The sequence below is a fragment of the Ictidomys tridecemlineatus genome, chromosome 3 (assembly GCF_052094955.1).
Source record: "Ictidomys tridecemlineatus isolate mIctTri1 chromosome 3, mIctTri1.hap1, whole genome shotgun sequence".
NCBI classification, from domain to species: domain Eukaryota; kingdom Metazoa; phylum Chordata; class Mammalia; order Rodentia; family Sciuridae; genus Ictidomys; species Ictidomys tridecemlineatus.
Window position 1 is genome coordinate 4,774,924 of NC_135479.1, and position 26,781 is coordinate 4,801,704.

The 26,781-nt window shown below is 56.4% G+C and overlaps 1 protein-coding gene across 4 annotated transcripts; it reads left to right on the forward strand.

Moving 5' to 3' along the window:
- Positions 1-1,479: 1,479 nt before the first annotated feature.
- Positions 1,480-26,258, forward strand: Mxra7 (matrix remodeling associated 7). 4 transcript variants are annotated; one of them, XM_078041617.1, is made up of 5 exons: positions 1,480-1,788; positions 15,322-15,385; positions 18,795-18,888; positions 24,924-25,055; positions 25,960-26,258. In XM_078041617.1, the coding sequence occupies exons 1-4, from the start codon at positions 1,504-1,506 to the stop codon at positions 25,036-25,038; spliced, it is 558 nt and encodes a 185-aa protein (XP_077897743.1). In that variant the 5' UTR covers positions 1,480-1,503; the 3' UTR covers positions 25,039-25,055; positions 25,960-26,258. The 4 variants fall into 4 exon arrangements, with proteins under 4 accessions (XP_077897743.1, XP_077897742.1, XP_077897744.1 ...); XM_078041618.1 differs by lacking the exon at positions 1,480-1,788 and adding exons at positions 6,631-11,052; positions 12,043-12,302 and having other exon boundaries at positions 24,924-26,258; XM_078041619.1 differs by lacking the exon at positions 1,480-1,788 and adding exons at positions 6,638-10,220; positions 12,043-12,302 and having other exon boundaries at positions 24,924-26,258.
- Positions 26,259-26,781: the final 523 nt, after the last annotated feature.

A 26,781-nucleotide genomic window follows, 5' to 3' on the forward strand; every position in this document is an offset into this window, starting at 1 on the left:
ATTGTCCCTGTGTCTTCTGTATTAAAACAAAACAAAACACACACTGAGCCTGGCATGGGGGTCATGCCCTCCAGCAACTTGGAAGGCTGAGGCCGGACTGCAGTCTAGGCCAGCCTGGGCAAAAAGGAAAAAGGGTTGGGGGGTACCTCAGTAGTAGAATGCCCCTGGGTTCAATGTCCTGGTACTGAACAACAAAAAAAAGAATCTTGGAGCTGGGTGTGTACACTGACAGAGCGCTTGCCTGGCATGTGTGAGGCACTGGGTTTGATCACCACAAAAAAAGTTAAAAAAAGAAGCACTTGGGGCTGGGGACGAGCCTCAGCACCACATACAAAGATGTTGTGTCCGCCGAGAACTAAAAAATAGATTTTTGTTTTTGTTTGTTTTGCTGTATTGAATCCAGAGACTCGCCAGAGAACTAAAAAATAAATATTAAAATTCTCTTTTTTATTTTAAAAGCACTCTAGCTTATTGGTTTATATCCAAGTATTAAATGAATCCTAAGCTTTTTTTTTTTTTTTTTTTTTTTTTAAATAGGCTCTCACTATGTTTCCTAGATTGGTCTCGAACTCCTGACTCAGGTGCTGGAACTGCAGGCATGTGCCCTGGTGCCTAACTGGAACCCTGCTTTTTGACCCGAGGGCATTTTTGACCTGGTGCCAGACAAACTGCCTGGCCTGTGTTTATTTGAAATAACTAAAGGGGTGGGGAGTGGGAGGGAAATGTTTTTGGTCACTATTTCTAACCTATCCTGAAAGGTTTTGGAGGAGAAATTTAAAAAAGCATCCTTCCTTTCCCTCATTCCATCCACCCCTCTCCACCCATAACATCAGGAAATACACCAAGAGGAAGCCAGTTGGGGAATGGTGTTGACCCAGGAGCTGAATTCCAGAGTCTGAGGGGCAGCCACCGCACTGGGAGGCTGTGGAGGCTGCTGGCTTCCGCCTGGAAGGGAGCATTCTCTGGCCTAGATCTGAGATGTCCTCTGTGGAAACACTAAGTCAATGCCCAGGAGTAAAAGCCGCTGTGGACGCGCCTGTAAACGTGGCCAGCGCCAGGAGCCCGGCGCCCGTGGCTGGCTTGTCTCAGGAGGCAGTCGGTGATCTCCGTGAGCCTCACTTGCCTCCCAGCTTCCCCCCCCACCCCCCGCAGGGTGCTCTCAGGTGAACTTCCGCACAGGGCTGAAATGATGCTGTGATGCAGGAGGGTGACATTCAAAGGGACCTGAGCAGGGAGCGGTTCACACCGGTTTGCCAACTGCAGAGCCGGGACAGTTAGATCGTGCTCCTAGGCGTCGGGCCTGCCCGGGCTGGGGGTGGCAGAGAGTGTGCCCTCCTGCGCCTCCCAAGGGTGCGGGCTCCAGTCCCCCAGAGTCGCCCCCTAGGGGCCCAGCTCCGGGGGCGGGGCGTGGGCGACGGCTCCGCCCTGGGGCGGGGCGCGGCGGCCGGGCGCGGCGGGCTCCCTCGGGGTCTCTGCGGGCGGGCACTCCGCGGCGGGGGCGCGATGGAGGCGCCGGCCGAGCTGCTGGCCGCGCTGCCCGCGCTGGCCACTGCGCTGGCGCTGCTGCTCGCCTGGCTGCTGGTGCGGCGCGGGGCGGCCGCGAGCCCGGGTCCCGCCGGCGCGCCCCCGGAGCCCGCGACTCCGGTGCCGGCAAGTCCCCCAGTCCCCGAACCGGCGGCCGCTCCCGGGGGGCCGGGACTGCCCGAGGGCCCGGGGGAGCCCACGGAGCCCGGGGAGCCCGTATCAGCGCCGGCCGAGGCCGAGGAGCAGGCGGCGGAGGCGAGGCAGGTACGCACCGGGCGCGCCCGCGGCGCCCTCCCACCCAGGGACCCGGGACCCTCGGCCGCTCGGCTCGCCCTGTCGACCCGCAGAGCCGGGGAAGCGGGGCCGCGAGGCCCCAGGCGGGTCGCCCTGGGAGGGGCAGAGCCGGCGGCCGGCAGGAAACGCGGGTCCCGGCGTGCCAAGTCCGCGGCTCGCCATCCTCCCCTGGAAGTGCCGCCAGTGGCCGGTGGCGAGTTTGTGTGCCCCTTCTCTTCCCGACCTCCGCCCCTGCGAGCCGGGAGCCGCCCGGCACCAGCGCAGGCTCCGCGCAGCGGCGCTCCCAGGCCTCCCCCGGCGCTTGGAATTTCGCTGCCCGCCGTCCCCCGGCCCCCGCGCCCCCTGTTCCCCGCATCCACGTGCACGCGGCTTATTTCAAGGCGGGCAGTGGAAGTTGGGATGTTGACAATTTAGTACTTTTGGAGGGTGAAGAGAAAAGCTGCCTCTTTTTAGGCCCACTTGAAATCCAGATTCCAGAATCACTGTGGCGCTTTGTGAGGCCTGTGGAGGTGACGGAAAGGAAGACACTGATCGCTGGTTTTATTGTCATTTTCAAACTGCTGGTGGGCATCCCTACCCCACTTCCCAGGGCGCAGACAAGTCTGGCTTGTGTGGTGTGAACGCTGCCTCCTGGGGGGTCCCCAAATATGCTTCAGCGTCCCTGCCACAGGCCCTGGCTAGTGTTGGCCACCAGCTCTGCCTGACCACACTGTCTCACCCCAGGCTAACTTCATCCGCCTCCCCAGCCAGCCCCATTCTCTCGCAGATGCACCTCTTCAGGCTGGAAACCTACTTGCCCTGTTATCAGGATTTCACTGTCCTGGGCTGGCCTGGGCCTCCACCACTCGCCCACCACTGGGTTTTGTTGTTTCCCAGTGCTGGGGAGAGAACCCAGAGGTGCTCTATCTGAGCTGTAGCCCCGGCCTTTTTACTTTTTATTTTGAGATGATAGGGTCTCGCCTTATCCTCGTGGTTGCTCAACTTGGAATTCTCAGCCTCAGGTGGGCTTGGGCCACCAGGCCAAGCCCCCACCCCCAAGTCTAATTGTAACACTTTCTTCTTATTCCTGAGCTCCTTGCTTTGGAGGAGAGGACACAGCCCGGCAGTGGAAACCATCAGCAGGCTGTTCTAGTGTTGTCAGCAGATCTGCGATGCCCACTCTGTCCTTTGCTGGACACAGTGGTTTACACTGGACAGAAGCAGAGGGGAGAGGAGGAAGCAGAGACTGTCCTCAGGCATTTCTCTCTAGCTCTCCAGACCCCCTCTGAGCAGGCACTTTGCTTGACAAGTGGGTGACTAATTGTGTCATTGGAGTGGCTTCTAACCAGCCCTGGGGAAGGTGGAGTATGTCTGAGCTAATCGGAGGCCATGATGCTCTTGCAGGGGGAGGCTGGATACCTTACCCAGTTAATGGCAGGTGGGGCTTAGACTTGCCGCCGTATGTATTATATTTGTTCCCATGTTTGGGACTCCTGCCTCACTCGTGGTCTCATGGGACTATTCTCAGGACATCACTGGCTCTCTATCAGCCCTACTTATGAATTGATCCTTTATCACCCAGCAGTAGGTTCTAGACTGAATGCCAATGTCCTTTGATGGCACACAGTCGTTTCCTGTCCTGTGGGATACAGCTCTTCTTTAACTTTCCACAGGGCTTTTGGGCTGTCAGCACATATGATATGTAATGTGGTGGATTCAATAGTGTTGTGGAATTAGGGGCCCTCAGCTGGATGAGGTGGTGCCTGGTGCCGGCCTGTGATCCCAGGCTGAGGCAGGAGGATCACAAGTTCAAGGGAAGCCTCAACAACCTAGTGAGACCCTGTCTCAAAATAAATAAAAAGGGGAGAGGTTGCAGCTCTGTGGTAGGATGCCCTTGGGTTTAGGCTCCAGTGCCATTAAAAAAAACAAAAAGGAAATAAAAATAGGGGTCCTCATATAATTTGCCCCTACCTGGGTGGATGCATATTCTCTGAGGTCCACTGTGTGTCTTGAAGGACAGTATACAGTGTGAGCGGACCTGATGCCGGCTGCCCTGAGGAAATCCACCTTGTGGAGAGTTCCCTAAGTCGTCTTCCTTATTGAGAGGTCTGGTCCCCTTTGGATTCAGGGCCCCAGCCATTTCTGAGCTGACCAGCTCCCCTCCTGCACGCGGTCCTGGATCAGGACTGGCCCACACCTGTGTGTCCTCCCCACCCATCCCAGGAGTGGAATGAACTGAAGCAGCTGCTTAGAAATTGTCTCGAAATTGACTTGGACATTTCCAAAGGTTTTCTGTTCTGATGAGGAGGAGCTGCTTAGGGGACAGTTGGGAAGAAGGCCCCTTGGGAAAATAACACAAGGGGCAGGGGACAGGGGCAGCCTCCTTTGGGCTCCCTAAGTGAACCCAGAGAGAAGGGCTGGAGGGGCAAGGGCACCCCACCTGCTGTTAGCCCAGAAGTCACTGCCCAGGAAGGGAGGGAGAGGCACGCTCAGCCCTGCTCCTGGGCTCCCCCCCTCCCTCCCTCCCTCTTCATTTTCCATCAACTGCTTCCCTTCTAATCCAATCCTCTTCTTTCCCAGCAAGGCCGGGGCAGTCTGGGGCAGCTGCTGCCTCTGACTCACAAAGCTGATTACTGAGAAGGCTCTGGAGCCCAGGGTAGCAGCTAGCCTTCAGCTGCTGCTGCAGATCACTCCCGACAGCACCCCCCCCCCCCCCCCCCCCCCCCCCCCCCCGGTGCTGGGCGCCCTCCACAGGACCAAGTGGCAGGAAGGGACCATTTATGGGCTGAGGCCCTGAGCGTCAACTGAAGAACTGGAGATGGAATCATTGCAGCCCAGACCAGCAGCAGGGAGGGCCTCTCCCTTCCCCTCCCTTCCCTTCCCCTCTACAGAGCAGCCAGGGCAGGGAGTCCCAGGAGAGGGTGGAATCACATTATTGGAGCCATCGCATTTCTCTTATAGAGATTAGTGTGGAGCAGGGAGTGTAGGACAGATGACAGGAACACCGCTTTCACAAAGGACTGGGAACCAACCACATCAAGGACAAGAGGTGGTCCCTCCTCAGGCCCTAGAGTAGCAGGGTTTTGGTGCTTCCACAGTAGGTTGGGGTTTTAGAATTACCGGGAGGGGGGCTGGGATTGTGGCTCAGCGGTAGAGCATTCCCCTAGCACCCGCCTAGCACGGGAGGGACCTGGGTTCCATCCTCAGCACCACATAAAAAAGTCAAGGCATTGTGTAGTGTCCATCTACACCTAAAAAATAAATGTAAAAAAAAAAAAAAAAAAGAATTACTGGGAGGGCCTCTTACTTAATGGAAGTAGGGCTTCCAGCAGGGCTCTCTCTGTGTCCTAGGGTTCCCCGACAGCATCATGCGCCAGGGGTCAAGGGCCATTCCTAGCAAGAGCAACGAATGCTTTGTCTGTGCCAGAGCTCAGACATCTTGGCACTTAGGTTCCAGCTCTGCTCAAACACAGAGTAGAAGCCGGGTACCGTGGCTTATGTCTCCAATCCTGACTGTCATGATTCAAATAGTTACATAAAACGTGGGTGTGTATGGAGAAAGAGAGCAAAGATGGCAGAATTGGTGTATCTGGGTGGAGGGTGTATGGTGTTCGTTACCGTATTGTTCTTTCGACTTTTCTGAAGGCTTGGAATTTTTCAAAATATAAAAATGATATTGGAAAAACAGCCCAGTAGGCATTCCCCAGGAGGGCTCTGCTGTTTGGACACTGCAGCCGTGGTGGCCTGGTAGCTGCACGGCCTCCTCTTCTGTCCTGGTCCTCTGGCTCTGTTTGCTCCTCTGAAGTTAGGTCCAGTGCCTCCTTTCCTAGCTGAGCTTTGGCCACTTTGCTCTCTGTCCCTCCCAGAGTGGTCAGGGCAGGCAGGCCCTTCTCCACAGTCCCTCCTGGCCTCCGTGGTACTAGTGCGGTCTCACCTTGCTCTCACCAGCCCAGGTGGTAGGGCCAGGTAGGTATCTGGCAGTTTGTTCCTATCACTTTGGGGTCTTTCCTTGGTCAACCTGGGCTGATACATCACAGTACCTTAGTCTGGTGGCTTACACGACAGACGCCTCTCTCTCACATCTGTGAAGGCTGGAAAATCCACCATCAAGGTGTCAGCAGACAGGGTCTTTAGCAAGGACTCCCATGGTGCAGATGCCACCCTCTTACTGAAGCGTCACGTGCCAGAGAAGGGGAGAGGCTCTGGTGTCTCTTCATGTTCTGATGGGGTCCCCCACCCCACCCCAGGGGCTCCAGCCTCATGATCTAATCAGCTCCCAAAGCCCCCCCCCAACACACACACTGGGAGTTATGGCTTCAATGTACAGATTGGGAAGGGGAGCAGGGTGCACAAACGTTGAGTTCATAATAGGCCTAGTGATTGGCCGAGGTAACAGAACTGGAAATAACCCAACATTCATTAATTAAGACATTCAATTCATTAGAAAATAATGTTAGATAAGTAAAGAAAATAGTAACTGTCCCTGTGTCCATCCACTGAACGGGCTGACTCCAGGGGCTGGAAACACAGGGTGTTTTTTTGTAAAGTTGTTTAAACTCATTTAATTTTTTTTCCATATAAGAAAGAAGTCTGGGGGCTTTTCTGATAGCTCAACTCTGTCCTTTCGGAGAGAAAAAAGTCTTGATGGCACACAGAAAATTCAGCTGTCAGAATTTCTACCTAGTGAAAACGAGTTAAGTTGTAGAGACTGTGTCTCGGGAAGAAAGGTGCCTGGCCTTGGAGGGTTACAAGTCAAGCACTGCTCAAGCCACCCTCAGACACTGCTCAGGCCACAGCCGGGGCAGGGGGTGGGGGGGTGAGAACCCTGGGTCCTTGATGGGGGTGCTCTTGGGAACCTCCAGATTCTAGTGGTCAGAGCTTTACGAACCACCTGAGCCTGGGCACACTGGACTTGCCACTGTCAAGGTCACATAGTGGACCAGGAGATATAGTCAGGCTCGGAGCCTTCTGGTGTAGGGTCCTGGCTCTGAAATGTTTGCCAGCCTTGTGTGTGTGTGTGTGTGTGTGTGTGTGTGTGTGTGTGTGTGTGTGTGTGTCAGGGGAAGGGGTCCTGGGGATTGAACTCAGGGGGTTCTACCACTGAGCTACACCCCAGCCCTTTTTATTTTTTATTTTGAGACGGTCTCTCTAAGTTGCTGAGGCTGGCCTGTGACTTTCCATCCTCCTGCCTCAGCCTCCCAAGTTCCTGGTATTGCAGGTATGTGCTGCGTCACGTGGCTCCTCCTGAGGACCCAGAGTTTGAGATAAACCTCAAGACAAGAAAATACCCCAACCCAATGGTATCTACTGACAACTCCCAGGAAACCTTTTTAATTCCTTATGACAGTTGAGACTGGGGCGTCCTCTGGTTGTGGACTCCAAGATATTTTTCTTTAAACGTTTTTATTAGTTGTTGATGAAATTTTTAAATTTTATTTGTTAATTTATATGTGGCTCTGAGAATCGAACCCAGTGCCTTACATGTTAGGCAAGAGCTCTACCCCTGAGCCACAGTCACAGCCCGCCACAAGATATTTTAAAAGCTGGCCACCAGTATCAATAGATTCAAAGTTGGACATGTTCAGATTGTTCAGCCTGATTTTCCACAACAAAATCATCCCTTCCCCGACCTCCTTAGGTCTGCCCTGTGGATCCTTTAGCTATTTCCCAACCTCCTCCTTCAGTCCGTCCAGACGGGGACACTGGAGCTCACCCTGGCGGTTTCTGACAGGGCGGCTGGAGGACAGACTGCTGCCCGAGGGCACCCTTTTGGTTTCTTTTGTTTGGTGTGAAGCTTTTGATGTCCTCTAAACCCTTCGTGGGAGCACTGCCCAGCGTGACGCAGGGATGGAGCCTGGCAGGCCCTGCTGGTCTAGTGGGCGTCTGCTCAAGGCCAGCGGCTGTGCCTCCACTGGGAACCCAGGATGGGCTTCTGGTCTGGACTTCTCAATGCTGGGGGTGGGGACGTTGGTCACAGGAGCAGCCCACCCATGGCGCTTTGTCTCCTCTCCCTCCCATTCTGGCTCCTGGCCTTCCACACTCTGAGCCTGTCCTTGGGCAGCGCTCCCCTTTGCTCTTTGCCCCCCTGGAAAAGCTCATGCTGTAATCTCATCAGAAGGTCTTCAGGACCTGGCCCACCGTGGCTGCCTTCCAGAACACTCCGGTCACCACTGTCTTCCTGATCCATAGCTGATGACTCCCAAGAGCCTGTGCCCAGCCCCCCCCCAGCTGTCCCCTGCCTATCTGTGAGTGGCTCCCTCTCTTCCGCCTTGTGCCCTCCTTCCCCTCCTTCCCAGACCCCTCCTCTCATCCTGGCTGCCACCGTGGCTGTCTCCTCTGCTCGGCCACAAGCCCAGGAGTGGCCTTGTCTTCTCCTCCCTCCCCCCACCCACAGCCATTCCATCTCAGGTCCCATCTGTTGCCTGTCAGGGGTCTCTGGAGCCCAGCTCTCCTTGCTGGCTGCCACTCCAGGCCCAGGCTCCCTGGGCTGTCCAGTGTCCTCCCCCCAGGCTTCCTTCTACCTGGCCGCCCCTGCCCCCACCCCAGAAATGCCAGAAATGACATCCCAGCTGCCAGCTGAAAGCCCTGCTTGGCTTCCCCTGCACACAGTTCCTCGCCCCCCTCTGCTCCCAGCCCTCGCCTCTTCTGCTAATGCAGCCGCAGCCCCGTTCCTGGCGCTCAGCTGGCGCCCACGTCCAGACCCTCAGGGGTCTGCTGGCTCCAGCCCGGGTCTTCACAGGAGTCCTGCTCACCTGGCACATCTCCATGTCCTTGGCCACGCTGGCAGATGGACAGTCGCCCCACCCCCTCCTCCCTCGCTCTCCAGCGCAGTATCCTACTTGGCCTTCTTGGTGGCACTTAATCCAGGGTGAGGTCATCTTTATTTTGGTGCACATTGTCTGCTGCTGTGCAATGTCTGCTCCAGAGCTCGGGCCTCACCCGCCAGTCACCACTGCATCCCTAGGTACCCAACACACAGTGGGCACCGAATAAGTTCTTGTTGAATGAACAGGCAGCAAAAACCACAAAAAGAAACACAAGAAACCTCTGTCTCCTTGTCTCCGCCCTGGGTGGCAGGAAGGAGGCCTTTGTCTTCCTGCTCTTGGTCTAGCTCCCCTGGGAGCCTGCCCACGGTGCCTAGCCCAGAGAGGCAGCCTGTTCACGACTCGAGGTCACGAGGTCCCCTGTGCTACTGGGGTTCAGAAACTGGACGGTCGGCAGTTCATCAGGGTCTCTTCACCAGCATGTGCTTGCCTTGAGGTGGAAGCCACACGAGATCAGTGATTTTATAACATTTTCTAAAGTGCTGGATGCCTTTTCCTTCCTTAACCTTACAGGGAAACTCCGCAGGCAGAGCTAAAGCAGAGCCAGCCTCTCCTGCTCCTCCCCTTCTCCTTGCTGTGTTCCTGCAGACTCTTAAGCTAAAAGCCCTCCATGTCAGGTCCTGTGACCTTGCTCCCCACCCTCAGGGTCCTCAAGGCCCTCAGGTGAGCTGCAAAGGACAGATCCTGGCCCCACGCCATGGTTCAAAGAAGCAGCCTAAGCCCGAGCTCGCTGGCCAGTCCCATGGCGCCCCCCATGGTGGAAGATGAGAATGCATCTCCGCCTTCCCACCTGCCTTGCCCATTCTCGAGGAGGGAAAGACACTCTTCTAGAGTGGGGAACAGCCTCCCACTCCCCCCGCCTAGTGGGGCTCTGTCCTTTAAAATCATCCAGATACCCAGCCCCGTTGGTACTGTCACAGCAGGAGGCAGCTCTGGGGCTGCCCCAGCGGATCCTGTTTGCAGGAGCCCAGCCATCTCCCCTGGCAGCAGACAGACAGTCTCAATTGCATCTCCCTGTCACCTCAACATATGTCCCTCATCTCTCTTCACTTGCAAGCCTCCCGCCCCCTGGGGTCAGCCCAGGTAGCCATAAACGGCAACACCCCGCTGCACAGGAGTCTGGCTTTCAGTGGTGAGAAGCCTCTCAACTGAGCCCCAGAACCTGCCTGTCCCCTCGGCCACTCTCTCTGCCCTCGGCCCCTGGGGAGTTGGCTGGGGCTCCTGGCCACAGAGAGGCCATGGGGAGGGACTTCCCTTTGCTTTGCCTCTCCTGCCCCCACCGGAAGAAAAAGCTGAATTGGAAAGTTATTCCAGAACGTAAGTCAAGACTTGCTCTCTATTCAGTAACACAGTACGAGACTGGACCATGTGGAGATTGGTGTGGGGTCAGCTGGGCCAACTTTGGGGACCAGCCAGGATGGTGTCAGCTGTCTGTCTCGGTGGGGGCCACTCATTCACAGTCTTCATGAAGTTGATCTACTTGCCCTAGAAGCATGATGTCTTCATTTGCCAGGGCTCCTGCAGCAGAATACTCCAGACCAGGAGCTTGACAGGAACGTCATTTCTCACGGGTCCACAGCACGGAAGTGCAAGTTCAAGGTGTGGCAGCTGGTTCCTCCCAAGGCCTCTGCTTGGCTTCCGGATAGCTCCTTCCTCTCTTCCCTCACACCCCCCCACCCGTGTTCTCACAGGGTCTTTGGTCTGTGCACATTCCTGGTTTCTCTCCCTGTTCAGATTTCCTCCTATAAGGACAGCACTCCTGGATTAGGGACCCCCTAGTGGCCTCATTTCATCACTTGTTAAAGGTTCTGTCCCTAAATGCATCCTTCAGTATCTCGGGCGATTGTGCTGGGCCTGGCCCACACTAGAACCTGCAGATGCCCAGGTCACTTATACCAATGGCATAGTACTTGCGTGTGCCGTGCAAACCTCTTCTTGTCTATTTTAGGTCAACTGTAGATTTTTTTTTTAAATTTTTTTAGTGTCAGAGATTGAAACCAGGGACTCTTAGCCATGGAACCATCCCCAGCCCTTTTATTTTTATTTTTGAGACAGGGTCTTGCCAAGTTGCTTGGGGCCTCATTAATTTGCTGAGACTGGCTTTGAACTTGGCCATCCTCCTACCTCAGCCTTCCAGATTGCTGGGATTGCAGGCCTGTGCCACCACACCCAACGCATCACTTTTTAAAAATGATTTTATTTTGGTAATTAATTCATTTTCTTGTGGTATAGGGGATTGAATCCAGGCTTGTTCCACCTCTGAGCTACATTCCCAACCTTTTTTAATGTTTTATTCTGAAACAGGGTCTCACTAAGTTGCCAAGGCTGACCTGGAACTTGTGATCCTCCGGCCTTCGCCTCTGGAGAGGCTGGGACTACAGGCATGGGTCTCTGCACCTGGTTCTGGATGACTTATAATCCCTAATGCAATGTAAATGTTGTGTAAATAGTTGTTACACTTATTATTTAGTGAATAACGTCCATATGTGTCCAATACAAGCACAATTTTTCCCCAAATATTTTTAATCCACGGTTGATGTGAATTGGCAGTTGGGGCCCTGCAGATGGAGGCCCAGCTCTGCTGTCAGGCTGAGGCACTTGGGGTTAAGCCTTGACGTATGAGTGGGAGTGAGGCGGGCACGGTTCAGCCCATGACACGTGGGCATCGAGGAGAAGTCACTGCTGGGAGCTGGCAGAGTGCCCACATCTGCTGCCCCAGGTACTCAGGAGGTGGGAGTCCAGGAGTTAAAAGCCAGCCTGGGTGACACAGCGAGACCCCGTCTCAAAAAAATAAAAATAAGAGCCAGTGGCCTTTTGAGAGCTTCACAGTTAGCACCTGAGCAGCTGCTCCCTCCTGCTTCCTTGAAGGCCCCAGAGTGACCCCTCTCAGAGATCCTGCTGCCTCCAGGAGACGCCTCAGACCCAGAGGCACCTGGGGCTCTCCTGCTGCGGCCATCCGGCTCTGAAGGCTGGGCAGCCTGTGACTCAGCTCCAGCTTGAGCTTGGAGCCTCTTGTGGCTCCTCCTGCCCTCATCTTGCCCCCCCATGCCCCCCCCACACACCCCACGCCCCACACCTGGCTCCAAACGCAACTCTCCTCCTGCTTCTCCCTGTTGAAAAGCTCGGGAGGCTCCGGGCTTCCCGAAGGAAGAAACCTGAACCTTTTTCTGTGCCACCTGAGAACTCTGTGGCACAAGCCCCGCATGTCTGTCCCCTGGTTTCTGACCCTTTCGTGCCACCCACCTCCCTGCAGTCAGGCCAGGCTCATGCAGTAGCTGGAAAACCCTGGACTCTGGGCCTCCGAGCCTTTGCCTGGCTGTGCCCTCTGCCCGGAGTCCCCTTCCTAGGACAGCTGTCAGCACCCCTGTCTCAGACCCCATCAGAGTGCCGCCCCCCTCTGAACTGTCCTTGCTCTCTGCAGGCCCAGCTGAGCCCCTTCCTCACAGTGTCACCTCAATGCCTCGAAGAGTCCTGAACACAGTCTGCAAGACTCAGCGTGCCCCGGGACCTTCTGTAAGGAAGGAGAGAGTGCAGTCCCCAGGAACTGCTCCTTGGGCCTCCCTCAGACGTCCCCGTCACAGCGCACAGCTCTGGCCCGAGGCTGGTGCGCCCCCCTTCCTGAGGGGTCTTCATCTTGGTCTTAACTGTGCTGCTTCTGAGACCTCCGCTTCTTTTTTCTGGGTCAGCCTTCCATTTTTCTGTTGTGCACACATTTTTATAAAATAAGAGCCAGATGCAATAGGGAGGGGTGTTTTGTTTTGTGAAAAAGAATAAGGGGGACTGGGGGTATAGTCCGGTGGTAGGGCACACGTTCAGCATGCCTGAGGCCCGGGCGCCATCACCAGCACCCCACACACGCACAAAAGGAACCCTATCACTGTTTCTGTGTTCTCTAAAAGCCTAGGTAAGTGCTGGAGTGCAGAGCCTGGCTCCTCTATGAGGCCCTGGGGTGCCTCCAAAGAGTGCCGTTTGCTCACCCTCCCCAAACCCCCGTCACTGCAGGACGGAAGGCGGCACCCCCAGGCCCTCTGGGATCACTCTCATTCTCGGGCTTCAGCTGCCTCTTCACAGGCCTTTCCCGTGGGCCCAGAGCACCCTAAGGACAGGACCTGTGCTCGTTGTTTCTTATTTTTCTTTTCATCTTTGTGTCCCTGGCACCTAATAGGAGAATTGGCCTCCTCTCTATCCTCCTTTTGGGGCCCTCCGCAACTAGGCTGACGTCTGTCTGTCATTGAAGAAGGCATCCAAGGCTGGGAGTGGGGCACACGCCTGTAATCCCAGCAGCTAGGGAGGCTGAGACAGAGGGGATCTGCGTCTAAATAAAATACAAAATAGGGCTGGGGAGGTGACTTGGTGGCCCAGTGCCCCTGAGTTCAATCCCCAGTAACCTCCCCACCCCCCCAAAAAAAAGAAGGCATCGTGTCAGTGTCGGCGGGACAGCTGCCTACCTCGTGCTCACGCAGCCCTTCACAGGCACTTCGCCTGTGACAGCCGCTTCTGCAACTGTCCTGGCGCCAACTGGACGTCCTACAGTTAAGCTCCCGGCACTCCCCATGTGGGGCTGGGCAGACCCTGCAGGTGGCCTCAGACCGTCAAGATGCCGGTTGCGAAGCACAAGTGGGAGACCCACACTTCCTCCAACTTGGCTGTAAGTCAGGGCATCCGAGACCCCCTCCTTGGGTTGGATGGTCTGCCGAGCCGGGCACAGCCTCTGGGAAGCACCTCACGTTGGAGGGTTTATGATAAAGGTACAGGGACAGATGAACCGCCAGAAGGAGGCACAGAGGGCGAGGCCCCAAAGGTGCCTAGCACAGCAGCCCCGTCCCTGTGGAGCTGGGCTGGGCCTTCCTCCCCACGTGGACGTCCAGGAGCCCAGAATGCCCCAGATGTTAGGGACTTCGCTCTCCCCACACAGGCAAGGCCCATCGCTCCTCCACCTGCCTCAGGAAAAGTGGGGGCCGAGGGTTCCAAGTGTCCCACTGTGGCTCTGTCTTCCTGGAGAGCAGTCCCGTCCAGGGGTCTCCCAGGGATGTAGGGCACTACATCAGGAGCTGGGGCCCAAGACCAAACGTTAGGACAGAGCTGCTTCTGTTACTCAGATGGTCAGGGCTTCGGAGCAGAGTGTCAGGAGCTGGGGCACAGAGCAAACCTGCTTTTTACCATGTTACAGTCGCATCCCTGCCTGCTCTGTTGGAAAAGATAGGCATATAAAAAAACAGCCCCAATCTCGCTGCCCAGAGACCCCGTTAGCATTGTTAAGATGCACGGAGTAACTCATGCACATAATTAGAAAATTCAAATTACTCTGAAATGTAAAGGTTGAAAGGAAGGCAGCCCGCCCCAGCTCTGCTCCCTGATGTGACGGCGGGTTCCAGAAGCTCCCCCTCTGCACTTAGGAGCAGCAGCACCCTAACACACGCCCCGAGGGCTGCTGGCCTGGCGCTCCTGCTTGCTCTCTCCCTAACACGCTGTTCCCCGTGAGTGCTGCCAGTGCCCCGGGCCCGCACGCCCTGCAAGACGGGGAACAGTTAGCATCTGGTGACCACGGGCACCAGCTCACCCAGCTAGACTCAGTGGGAGAACCGTTGCTCTCTCCAGCTATGGTATGGCCTGTTTTGCTGGGCACAGCATCACGGGATGGAAGTCCCGTCCAGAGGGCAGACCCTCAGAAATGGGGTGCTGCATCCAGGGGGGTTCCCATCCCTGGCGCCTGGAGAGGCCTGCCTACCTAACCCCAGCCACGGAGACACTCCCTTTGCAGAGTTCAGGAGGTCTTTGGACAGCCTGGACATGTCCCTACCTGTGCAGGGGGCAGTCTGGTGGCACCTAGGTGGCCCTGGGCACACTGCTGAGTGGAAGAGACAGTGCCCCCAGGCAGGCGCTCAGGCCCTGGTGCTGGCCGCTTCTGACCACCAGGGGCTTGTGAAAGCTTGCCCCCCAGCTCAGCTGTGTTTTGGGGGTGTCTCCCCCCGGGCTGCAGCCTGCTCTTCACTGCTGGGCAGCTCATGCCTGTCCACTCTGCTCTCAGACCTGTGCTGTTCCACATTCGCCCTCTGGGCTTCCAGCTCCCTCCTGCCCCCTGGCCCATGGTATGTCCCTGTCATCCTCCAACATTCCTGCAAGTTGAAGTCACTCCTTCCTCCCACAGAGGCCACCCCGGACAGACATGCCTCCTGCCTTCTCTGTGTGGGAGAGACCCGGAGCTGAGGAGGCGGAGCTCCCGTTTTGGGAAAGTGGACATGGAGATGGCCAGGCCCAGAAGGTGGCCTGGAGGGCGGGGCCTGCGATTTCCCATGCAGCTGCGCCAAGGCCCTGCCCTGGCCTGGCCAGGGTGGCTCTTGTGCCTCTAATTTGCTCACTGCCGTGGGGGATGGGGGTCCCAGGCCCACTCAGCAAAATGGCCTCCAGTTCCCAGACAAGCACCTGGGGAAGGTCAAGGGCCTGAGGTGCACAGGTTAAAGGAGCCCTGTTCCTGGGCTCAGGGGACCTGGCTGCAGGATAGGCGCGACTGCTGGACCTGGTTACACTGGACCTAGAGCCCCTTCCCCCATCTTCTGTCCACCCACTGCCACCATTTCCCAAGGCAGCCATCTGGCCCCATCCACCAGGTCACTCGTCTCTTGAGAGTGTTCACACACCCCAAGAGCTGGCCATAGCCCCTTCTCTGCCTGTGGCACTGACCCCTGCCCTTGTCTTGCAGGAGGAGGAGCAGGACTCGGACAGTGAGAAGGACCCTCCCCCAATAGGGCCTGAGGACGAGGACGGTGAGTGGGACTCCCTTGAGCTGCAGCCTCTGCCCCTCCTGCAGGGCCCGATTAGGTCCAGGCCGTGCTGTGGGTACCCAGCGCTGGGGGTCTGAGGAGGGGGTGCCTGGGAACGATGGCCTGGCCAAAGCCCTGCCCCCCCCCCCCCGCCACCACCTCCTGTCTATAATATGAGTGTGTGTGGGTCCAGGAGGCCCTGGCTTCTGTCCTGCCTGTTTTTGTTCTTAGCACTGGGGACTGAACCCCGGGGCGCTTTACCACTGAGCCACATCCCCAGCCCTTTTTATTTTTTGAGATGGGTATCTCAATAAGTTGCTTACAGCTCTGCTAAGTTGCTGAGGCTGGCCTCAAATTTGTGATCCTCCTGCCTCAGCCTCCAGAGCCACTGGGATTTCAGGTGTGTACCACCTCACCCAGCTGACTCTATATTGCTGTTTTGTTTGGTTTTGTTTTTGTGGTGTTGGGGATAGAACCCAGGACCTTGCACAGCCTGGCAAGCCTCTACCATCTCCCCTGCCTCTCACGAGCAGGCTCAGTATGTCCCCTTTCTCTCCAAGTATATCTGACCCATTTTGTCAAGACAGAAACCACTCACAGGCCGCCCTTCTGCAGGCAGAAGGCACGGGAGGGACCCCCGCCTCTTAGTGGCTGGGGCTCCCTGGCCTCCCAGCCATGCCATTCCCTGCCATGGACAGTCAGAACCAAGTGCGTGGGGACCCTGCTGATCGGCCACATTACGTTTCTTTCCAAAAGAAGCTGAGCACAGACAGCAAAATGTCAGCACTTGCTACACCTGCACAGCGAGCAGGAGCCCTGTTGCTTTTCTGTGTTTTCGATATTTTATCATTTTAAACAGCGAAACTGGCTGTGTCTCCCCAGCTAGTGGGGGCGGTGGAAAGAGGGGGTTCAGGAATGTGGGGCTCAGTGAGCATTTGGCAGTGGGCGGGGGACCTCTGTCCCCACCAGGGAGGACCTCCTTCTCGGATGTGGGTCCTTCTGTATCATCTCCAATCAGGGACTCGCTGCAACTGGGGCTCTCCGTGTGGGACCAGGATTGTTAGTGATTTGGGGACACAGGCCCTTGGGCGTGCACAGGGGGAGGCCTGGCAGGCCACCTCACACACAAGCTCACCGTATTTGTCCCTGAGCCCTCCCTCCTTATCTGAGCTGCTGTCCTTGGCTAGCCCCTGTCCCCATGGCTTCCTGCCGTCTCTAACGAAGCAGAGGGAGGGGGCTGGCCGCCCGCTGTCAGGAAGCTCGGGTGGACACCCAGCCCCTCTGCAGCCAGCAGCTCAGCTCCCGGGCTGATTGGTTAGTGTCGCTAAAGTGGCTTCCTAAGCAACTCAGGGATTCCAACAGACTGGAAGACAGGCCCCCCGGCCCTCCCTGGGGCCTTCCACATCCAGCCCTCCTGATCTCACCGAATCAGACGCAGCTGTGTGTGGCTCGTCCCTTTTTGTTATTTCAAGTCGATTGTTCTGTGTGGCTGAGTAAAAGTGGAGCCAATCAGACCTGCCAGCAAGGCCAGCCGACCCTACAGGAGCGCCAGGCCGGCAGCTGCCTCGAGTTTTGGTTTTCTACAACAGCAACCAGTTGTGTTGAGGTTCACTGGTTTTATCAGTTGCCTCTTCTGGGTTCACACTGAGAGTTGGTGGCAAGTTCCCCGTCTGCAGCTGCAGCTGGGCTCCCGGGAAACCTGGCCCCAGCTCACCCCACCTCCTTGCCTCTCCCACACACCCAGCCTCCCGTGTTGTCCTCCCACCTTTTGCTCCTGCCACCATGCTTTGTCAGGTCCTCCAGGCAGACTCCTGGGCCGTCTCCACCACACACCCCCAGCGCCCTCTCCCAGCCTCGCCTGATTAGCCCTCCCCACCTATGTTGTCCTCTGCAGAGCATTTGGGACCAACTGCAAAAAAATTGTTTTCATCCAGGGGTTGAACCCAGGGCTGCTTAACTACTGAGCCACACCCCCAGCCCTTTTATTTTTTATTTCAAGACGGGGTCTCCCAGAGTTGCTTAGGGCCTCGCTGAGTTGCTGAGGCTGGCTTTGAACTCATGACCCTCCTGCCTCGGCCTCCCGAGCTGCTGGGATCACAGGTGTGGGCCTTGGCGTCCAGCTAAATCATGTCTTTTAATTACATGTATTTGTTTGCTGTCTCTGCGGTCTCCCCAGCACCCGCAATTGTGCTCTTTGAGTATCTGTGGACGGAGTGAAGAGCAAAGTAATCCTTGTACACAGGTAGCGACTGCTCCCTGAGGAAAGCACCCGCCCTGGGCAGCCGGCGGGGGCAGGGGTGTCTCACAGGAGCCCCCGGCCTCTCCTCCTGGGCCAGGGTTTGATGAAGGAAATAGCCCTGTGGAGAGCTCAGGGCCTGGACCAACATCCAGAACTTTCTTCTCTCCGCCCAGAGGGCGCCCTAATCCGAGAGCCTTTCCTTCCCTTGTGCCCACATCCACCCACCTGCTGACATATGCCGGCCACCACTGGGAAGAGACAGCAGTGACCTGGGTTGTCCTGCTGTGGGACAGACATTGCAGGGACAGCGGGACACACTTGTAGGGCAGCAGCTGGGGAGAGGAGCCTCTGCGAGCTGCTCCCCCACCCAGTCCTTTAGGTGTTGATGGAAATTAGAGGTGACAACCCCGGGCCGCCCCAGTCCTCCAGTCAGTCTGGGGTCCAGGCAGCCTCCTCCATAGGATACTTAGCTTTCCTCTTGCTGCACCCTCGCCTCCTCGAGCCTGCCTTCACCCCACGTCACATGTCCAGACCCTGTGCCGCAGACCTGGATGGCTGCCCTTGTCTGCAGGCAGCTGCCCCACATCACCGCCTCAGGGGCCAGTTGTGTTTCTAGGTCTCTAATAACGTGGGGGAGGGCTGGGAGAAGTGCTTGGCTGGCACTCCCAAGCCCAGGAGGGCAGGTCCCCGCGGCCCACCTGGCACCGCTGCTTCCTGTCAGCAGCTGCTGCCTGATGGCTGGGCAGCGTCCCTGGGCTGGAGATGAGGTTGAGGGAAAGCCTCGCAGTGGGCGGCTTGGCAGGAACTGTTCGCCAGAGAGGGACAGACACAGCTCAGTGGCTGGCTCCACCGGCCTGTGGGACATGCCACCCCAGGTGGGGAGGGCAGTTCTCTCTGGCTGTTCTGTTTTCATCTTGTCCCCATTTCCAGGGCGAGGTGGCAGGATTCCATGGAGGAGTGAGATGGGCTTAAGTGTGGGTGCTGGGGAGAGAGGACAGTGTTGCTGAGTGTCCACCCTGAGACTGGGCTGGCCGGGGCTTGTGCACGCCGCCCCTCTTTAACGGGGCTTCTCTGACTGAAGTGTGGCTTCTCAAACCAATAAGTGGGGGAACAGCCTGGGCTGGGGCCTCCTTGGACCCACCAGGCTCTTATCAGTGCCCCTCATCCCCACAGGAGAGACCTTCTCCTTTAAGTACAGCCCTGGGCAGCTGAGAGGAAACCAGTACAAGAAGATGATGACCAAAGAAGAGCTGGAGGAGGAGCAGAGGTAGGCGAGGGCCTCCCGGCTCGCCCTGGGGAGGCTCCCGGACCGGAGGGCGCGGCCTCCGAGCCACGCCCCGCGGAGCCCCTCCCCTCTTAGTTTGGGGGTCTTTCCGGTCTTGGTAGTTTTCAGCCTGGTGGGAAGGGGAGGGCTGCAGCCCCTTGGCTTCTCTTCTTCCTTCCCCACCACCACATGAAAGAACAAATGAGATGTCAGGAAATGCCCAGAGCATGCCCAGCTGTCCCTGACGCTGTCCGCGACAAAGGCGATTCATCACGAGGACGGCTGCTTGGTGCTCCTCCTCTGCTCTGCTGCATGCGGCTGAGGGAGGCGGCTGGGCACCCCCACCGCCCGCCGGGCTTCCCTCAAGGCTTTCTGTCCATGCCATGCTGCCACCGGCCATTTGGTTAATGAGCTGCTCCCTTTATGAGCCTGGGGACTGGGGGGGACGGGGCCCTCTGGTGAGCATAACTAGCAGAACTCCGCCCTTCCTGGCTGCTCCTGGGCCGGGCCTCCACCAGCAGCAGGTTTGCTCTCCCACTTGGGCAGGAAGGCCCCGACGCTGGGAGCGAGGGCCTGGCCAGGTGGGAGGGAGAGCCGCCTGGGAGCCCCCCACTCCTCCTTGGGCACTGAGGACCGCCTCCTGACCCCGTTGCTGCCTTTATATTTCAGGATTGAGCTGACCTCTGACCTCACTTCCCTGTAGCAAGTTCCCTAGGTCCTGAGCCACAAATATTCTTGCAAATCCTTTTGGTAAGGAGAATGACTTCATAGACTAGGTGCCTCCCTCACACTGTCTGCTGATGTGTCCCCAACACCACTGACTGGTCTGAGCCCCCTCCCTGCTGCCTCATAACTGAATGACGCCTTCCTGTCCCCCTGAGCCCTCCTTCTTGTCTTGCCCAAGCAACTGCAGGCACAGAAGGCCCCTTTCCCAGGGGCAGAAGTTTCTGGAGGCCAATTAAGTCCCAGAGGGGCCAGGAGCCAGCTGATTGGGGTCCTAGTGCTCCTGGTGAGGTTGAGATCTTGGTGGCTATGGGACGTGGGTGTCGTGGTTCAGGCAAACCCTGAGGCTGGCTGGACATGTGCAGGTTTGCCTGTGCTCCTCAGAGCCAGGGCAGCAGCTGGCCACTCCCTGTCCACACACGCCCAGTGGTATTGGACTCGGCTGTGTCCACGTGTTTTCCGTGGTCTGCAGCTGCTTTGGAGCTCTCCTTTGCAGAGCTGAGAAGCCCGTGGTCCAGGAAGAGAGGGCTTGACACCCTGCCACTCTTGAAGGCCTCTGTGGATGCCACAGACAAAGCCACAGCTGTAGCCTGTGCTCGGGTCAATGCTCAGTGGGGACATGAGCTCAGTGAGTGGGCCACCGGCCTCAGGCAGGGCCAGGCTGCCACTGCCACCGTGTTTGGAGCTGGGGCCTCAGAATCAGAGAGAGAATCATCTCTGAACTATTTTCAAAGAGAGCAGCCCCCCCCACACCATTTCCCAACAGGGCTTTCCACAATTCAGACTCAGCTCTTCTGTGGGTTGAACGTTGTGCCAAGGAGCTGCTCGTGGGCTGAGGGAGGGTCCCTGGCTCCTCATCTGCACAACGCAGCCGCCACTTTGTGCCCGGGTTGAGGAGGGGCTGGCGGAGGTCCTGGCGAGCTGGAGGTCCTGTTGGCCCCATTCCCACCCCTGCCCGCATGCTTCCTGCAGCTCGCATGCCTGCAGCATCGGCTTGCTCCCTGCATGTGGTCCCAGTGCGCAGCTGCCCAGGCCCCCTTGGGGCCACCCACCACTTCAGCTCCACACATGGTGATGCTTGGGGTTGCAGAGGCTGGTCAATTTGGCTCTGTCTTTTCATCTTCAGCACGATACCTCCCATGGGGTGAGGGAGCTGGTGGCTGCTACACAGTCCTGGGGGCAGCCGAGTCAAGGGAACTGCCCTGGAATTGTCCTAGGAAATATAACACTCATGCTATCGGCAAACTGCTGAGACCAAGGCTGGCAAGCAGGATGCTCTCCTCGCCTGTCAAATTCTTCCCTACCAGGCTCTGTGCCTCCTTCTGATTATGTTCCAAGCACTTGGGGTGTCCAGCAGAGGGGCAGCTGGTTAACAGGCAAATGCTGCAGCTCCCTGACTTCAATTGCCTCACCTCAGCTGCCATATCTGCACCTAGAGCCTAAATCTGTATCGGGTCCTGTTTCTGGCATTCCCCTGGTTCTGGCATGCTCACGGGATTTCAGGACATGGCAATAGGATAAGGAGCAGGAGGGCCCAAGAGAGTTCTCAGACACTTACTTGGATATCTGTGCCCTTGAAACTGCTCACAGATAAAACGCCCTCTACCCAGGGGCCAGCCAGTGGTCGGGTCTGTAAATCCAGAGTGGCTGTGACTTAGACCCTGCTGTCCTGTCTGCTCATCTCCAGTCCCCTCTGGGTGGGACATACTCATGCTCTCCTGGCTTTGGCTCTGCCTCTGGGGGTGTTCCTTGGTTCCAGCCACAGCGTCCTGGGAGATGCCACCTCCAGCTCAGAGTGTGGCTGGGAGGAAGGTTGGCTTGCGGGCTGGTGACAGCTCCCCAGGGCAAGAGGCCTCCTCCTCACCCCCAGAGCTGGTGAAGCGCAAGGCTTGGCTGGCTTTGTAACTTGGCAGGAAAAAGACCAAGCACGGCTGTCGGCTCTTTCCTAGTTCTTCTCACCTGCTAGTCCCAGGGAAGAGTGGAACCCAGCTCATATGTTCCAGGCACTCAGGGTGCTGGCACTGACAGATGGGCCCAGGCCTCATGCTCCTGTATCTGAAGGTCTGTCTGCAGGACTGTCCTGAATCTTCTGGAAACAGACAGGAGCGGTATCATGTGACATAGTGGGGAGGTGGAAGAGGTGGTGGGGGAACCAGGGCTGTGGGACTGTGATTCTTGTGCCTGGGAGCATCTAGGAGACCAAGGACAGACTTGGATTTCAAGAGTGAATTTCAACTTCCGCCTGAGATGCACAGACTCCAATCACCAGGAGATGGCGCCAAAGGCACATAATCAGATCCCTTGCAGATGCTCTGAGAACTCTTTCCCAAGTGGCCCTGCTGGGGAAGCACTTCCTAGAGTGCCAACAGGCCAAGAAAGGACAAAACGCAGTCAGTGGCTATCAGGAAGATATCCCCTGGGGTAATAGGAAGGTGCTCACTTACCCATACAAAGATCAGCAAGCTGCTTTCTAGGCTTTGCAGAGGCAGAACATGCTCTCTTGGGGACCCACCAGGGCTCTGCCAGCTCTGGCCACCTTGCAGACTATCTTGCTGCAACTGATGAGAAGCAAAGTGCCAGGTGTTTGAGAAACCAGCGTCTAACACGCCTTCTGCAATTCCAAACATTCTCCTTCCTTGTCCCTCTGTCCCCCTTTCCCTGGTACTTGTAAGATGAAATGAGTAAAATGCATTATCTTTTTCTCCCTATTTCTCTTTACAGAACTGAAGAATAATGAAGTTATCCTTAGCCTCTTCCTGAAAGCTTTCCCTTTTGGCATCTTAAAAGCTTGAGAGATAAACATGGAAACCCCCAGAAAGAAGCCCATGCAGGCTTCTGGGGTCACCTGCCTACAATTCTGCTGAGATATAAACCCCAATCAGGAATGCCTTTGGCAGATTATGGCAGGGTCCTTTGGAATTCCTTGGGTTCTGCCCTGTTTGGAGATTTTCCCCGTTTATGATGGTCACTTTGTGAAGCTAAGGGATTTTGAAAGATTGAGCTCACACCTTATTACCCAAGTTTACTTGCTATATGCCTTTGACACTTATGATACCACCAATTTTAGCAGCTCGGACATTTCTAAATTAGTTTATCCCAGCCCTCCTCCTTTCATCCATGTTGAAACCAAACCCCCAAAGACTTTAAGTAGTGATGACAGAGCCCAGCTCACCTATGCTCCCCAGCCCACCATGCCCCTTTCCCTCAGAGCCCACGTCCTTCGTTCTCTGCCAGGTGTAAGAGACGCCATGTTGACCCCAGGTGCAGAGAGCCAGGCCCTGGCTTTCCGGCTGCCCTTCTTTTTCAAACGGGGGAAGGCCTGGCCCAGCCCTCTTGTTGCTAAGAGGCCTTTTTACTGATGTTCTTACCAGCTCAGCAGAATCTCCACTTGTGCTTTGGCAGAAGCAATAATAACTGTGTTAGCTTAAAATAGACTTCTGGACTATGCCTTTTCCTAGTTTTCAGATAGACTTTACCAGAAAATTAGATCAGTCCCAAGGTAGTTTCTTGGAATTTTATATTTGACAATATTTATACTATAACAAACTAATCTGCAGTTCTTAGATTTGTTGGCTAAGACATTTTACAGAAAAACTTTCCACAGGTGGAAGGCCAGGAACGTCCAGTCCCAGCTTCAGGGCGTACGTTCCTATGGCCTTCCCTGTCCTGCCACCGTAGGTGCAGGACAGCAACAGAGCCACAGCCACAGTTGGTGCCTTCGGCACAGAGCCATGGACATGGGCAAGATGCCTCACAAGTCCCTACAGGGCAGTATCTGATACTCAGTAGGGACTCCTCCAGGCACAGGTGCCCAGCCCTGTCTGGACTGGCTCCTAGGCAGCACCAACGAGCACCCGACAGCCTGGCTCTCTGAACTCAGCCCTCACCCAGCCCAATAAACTTTGAGGATGTGATCTCAGTTACTGTGTGTTTTTTCGGTTTGCTTTGTTTTAAAAACATAATCTAAATAATCTCTTTGGAACTGGTTATCTTAACTCTTTCATTTTGAAGCCTTTACCCTCTTAAAAACACAACCGTCATAGCCACCAAAGCTACATGAAGTTGACTCTTGTCGGTTTGGGGAGATGTCCACATCTGACTGACCGTCCAAGGCACTCCGCCCCCCTCCCTGTCAGTGCCTGGCACCTCTTTCCTTGTGCAGAAGTGTACGAAGTCCCTATGATAGGCCCCTTCCCAGAACTGACTAGAGATGCAAATTTCCCAGACAAAAGAGGCTGGGGTTTGGGATTGTGGTCATCCAACTGCTCAGGGGAAGAGACAGGGCTGAGGAGGGCAGGGTTATGGCAGAAGGAGTGTATTCTATAAGTGTAAGGCCAGGTCCAGAGACCACTCTGCAGGAGGCTGGTGGCCCGGAAGCTTGCTGAAGCCTGCACCCTGGTGGACCCACGATAGGACTGTAGCAGAACCCTTCCAGGGCAGGGCTGGGAGGTCCAGGCCTGAAGTATGGGTACATCCTCTCAAGGAGCCGGGCCCGTGGTGTGGAGGGCAGGGGCAGCAGAAGCCAGAAACTGGAGTAGACAGAACCAAGCTGCAGTGGCCATCCATGCTGGCAGGCAAGGGCAGCAGAACAAGAACCCCGAGGTCCCGGCCCCTGCTCAGCCTCACCGGCCCTCGTGTTTGCCGTGGGAGTTGCCCCGTGCTGGTCAGATGTGTGGCCGAGCCTCAGAAGATAACAGCACGGCTTGCAAACACTGAGGCTAATCTTCACCCTGCCCTCCCCTGGTAAGAGGGGCAGGGCCACTGCAGGCCATAGGGCATCTTGTGCAAGGCAGAAAAGGGAGGTCATAAAAAGACAAGGCAGCGCTTTCCTGTGTAGGGAAATCCCGAGGGACGATGCCAGCTGCCCCTGCTGCTGCCCCCGCCCAGCTCTCCTGCATGCACACCTGGATGTGCCCGTTTCCCGACCAGCTGTCTTCCTTCCTTCTCTGTTGGCTCCCCCCAACCAAGCTCTCCTTACCTAATGGAGCGGTTCTCTTCCTCCTTGCCTCTCTTTTGAGCTGCACAGTCAACCAGAAATTGAGGACCACAGGGACACTGAGGACGGTGAACCTCTGTGACACTCGGGGTCCCAGACCTCTGCAGCAAGCCTAAGACCTAGAAGGCCTGCGTGGAGCAGCTGGAGCAAGCCAGCTCCTGCGTTTTAGGAGGGTTTGGTTTTAGTTTTTTCATTCTGAAAAAGCAAAGGCAGTAACCAACGGGCGAGGTCAGTCCCACCCCACCAGCTGCTCCTGGTGGTCTCTCACCCCTTCCTGGGTTGGAAGCATCTTTTTCCTCTTGTCCTTTCTTCTCGACAGAGTTCAGAAAGAGCAGCTGGCTGCCATCTTCAAGCTCATGAAGGACAACAAGGAGACGTTTGGCGAGATGTCCGACGGCGACGTGCAGGAGCAGCTCCGGCTCTATGACATGTAGCCCTCACCGCAGACCAGGTCGCCAGCACCATGTGACACAGGGTGTCCTGGACACAGTGCCAGGCCGTTCCCTGGCCCTTGGCCCACATATTTGCTACTTTCAGACTTTTGTAGGCTCAACTTTGTCTTAGAAAATAGGTGCAGATGTATATTAGATGCAGATTTGCTCAGTTCTTGCCAGGTGTATATCATCCTAGAGGAATCAGCCTTGGTTTCTTCCAAGGAAGAAACCCCCGACCCCTGTGGCTGCTGCTTGCTGGTGAGGTTCCTGCTGTCACATGGGTCATCTTCCAAGACAGTGCAGCCTCCCACCAGGCCCAGGCCAGTGGTCCCGGAGCGCTGACTCTAAGGCTCCTCACTCAGCGCCCCGCACGGGGTGTGGGGAGAATTCAGGGTGCTGTGGGGAAGACTCACAGCCGTTCCTGCTGCTGGGGTGTCTCCTCTAATAACACGACAAACAGCCTCGCTGTACCTTAGAAGGATTTCTGGAAGTTCCTGTCGTGTGGTCAGGCAGTAGGGGACTGTGCTTAGGCAAAACAACGAATTCAAAGACCCAACTTTCGCCCTGGGATCCCTGGGCTGAGACAGTGGAATTGGAATTAGTCTCCTCTAAGGGTTTCACTCATTGAGGCAGAAACTTACTTTAAATGTAATTGAGACTCGAGAACACATAATACAGCGAGAACCGTACAGGACACTGCAGATAGACAGGAGGATAAAGTCTGCGACGTGGGATGTGGCTCAGATGTTGCTCCGTGGGAGAGCACGTGCCCAGCGCAGGCCAGATGCCCAGCAGGATGTGGGGCTGCGGATGGGGTGCAGATGGGGCTCCGTGGGAGAGCACGTGCCCAGCGCAGGCCAGATGCCCAGCACTGCAGAAACATAAGGCAGCGTGCTCCCTGACACACACACCCCTTTCCAGGCGGGGAGGCCTCTACAGAGAAGGAGACCTTCATCAGAAAGAGCTGGGAAGATGCCAAGTGACCCTACGGGAACCATGCCTGGGACACCAGAGGGAGCGCCTGGTTCCCGGAGGAGTGAATGTCGGTGATGATGGCGGGGCAGTGGTGGCTGCTTGGCACCCAGGGGTCCTGCTTCTCACACCACTGGCAGGAACACACGCGCAGCCCTGGAGCAGCTGAGTTACGGAGGGCATGCCAAGGAGCGGCCGAAAGCTCTCGGTTTCTTTATTTGTTAAAATAAAACTGATCTAGCACCCAAGTTCAAGGAGCAGCGCCATTTCACACACCCAGCTCAGTAGCCGTGGGAGGAGAGCTAACTTTCTCTTGTGCGCTCAGATGTGGCTCCATGGGAGAGCACATGTCCAGAAACTGGCCATTTTTCGGGGACCCTCTCCTGCTGTGCTTCTTCCCTTGCTTCTCTGCTGAGGGCGCGGGCTCCGAGCCGCCTGTTGGGGCAAACGCTGGTGCTCCTCTTCAGTTACCTTGGTTTCATCATTAATGCTTTTTTCCCTTTAAAAACATACTCTTATCTGTGTCGGTGAGTGCTTTCTATGACCTGGGAATCTTTGCTCCTTTTCAGGTCCCCTTCCCTGTCCCCCGATGCATGTCCATGGCAGGGGAGGCTTAGGTTTCCCGCTCTCTCCGGAGGCTGTGCTGCAAAACCCGTATGCTGCTGCTCTGCCGCCCCGTCCCCTCTCCTCCTCTCACTCTGGGCCCTTCTTTTCTGATTAGACCAAGCAGGAGTGCCTCCTGTGAGCGAGTCAAATCCTCATGGCTGGGGA

Excerpts from the sequence above, each read along its gene's own strand:
- Mxra7 (XM_078041617.1), top strand. The coding sequence starts at position 1,504 with ATGGAGGCGCCGGCCGAGCTGCTGGCCGCGCTGCCCGCGCTGGCCACT. Across the intron at positions 15,386-18,794 it reads AGGGCCTGAGGACGAGGACG|GAGAGACCTTCTCCTTTAAG; the intron begins GTGAGTGGGACT and ends TCATCCCCACAG. Across the intron at positions 18,889-24,923 it reads GAGCTGGAGGAGGAGCAGAG|AGTTCAGAAAGAGCAGCTGG; the intron begins GTAGGCGAGGGC and ends TCTTCTCGACAG.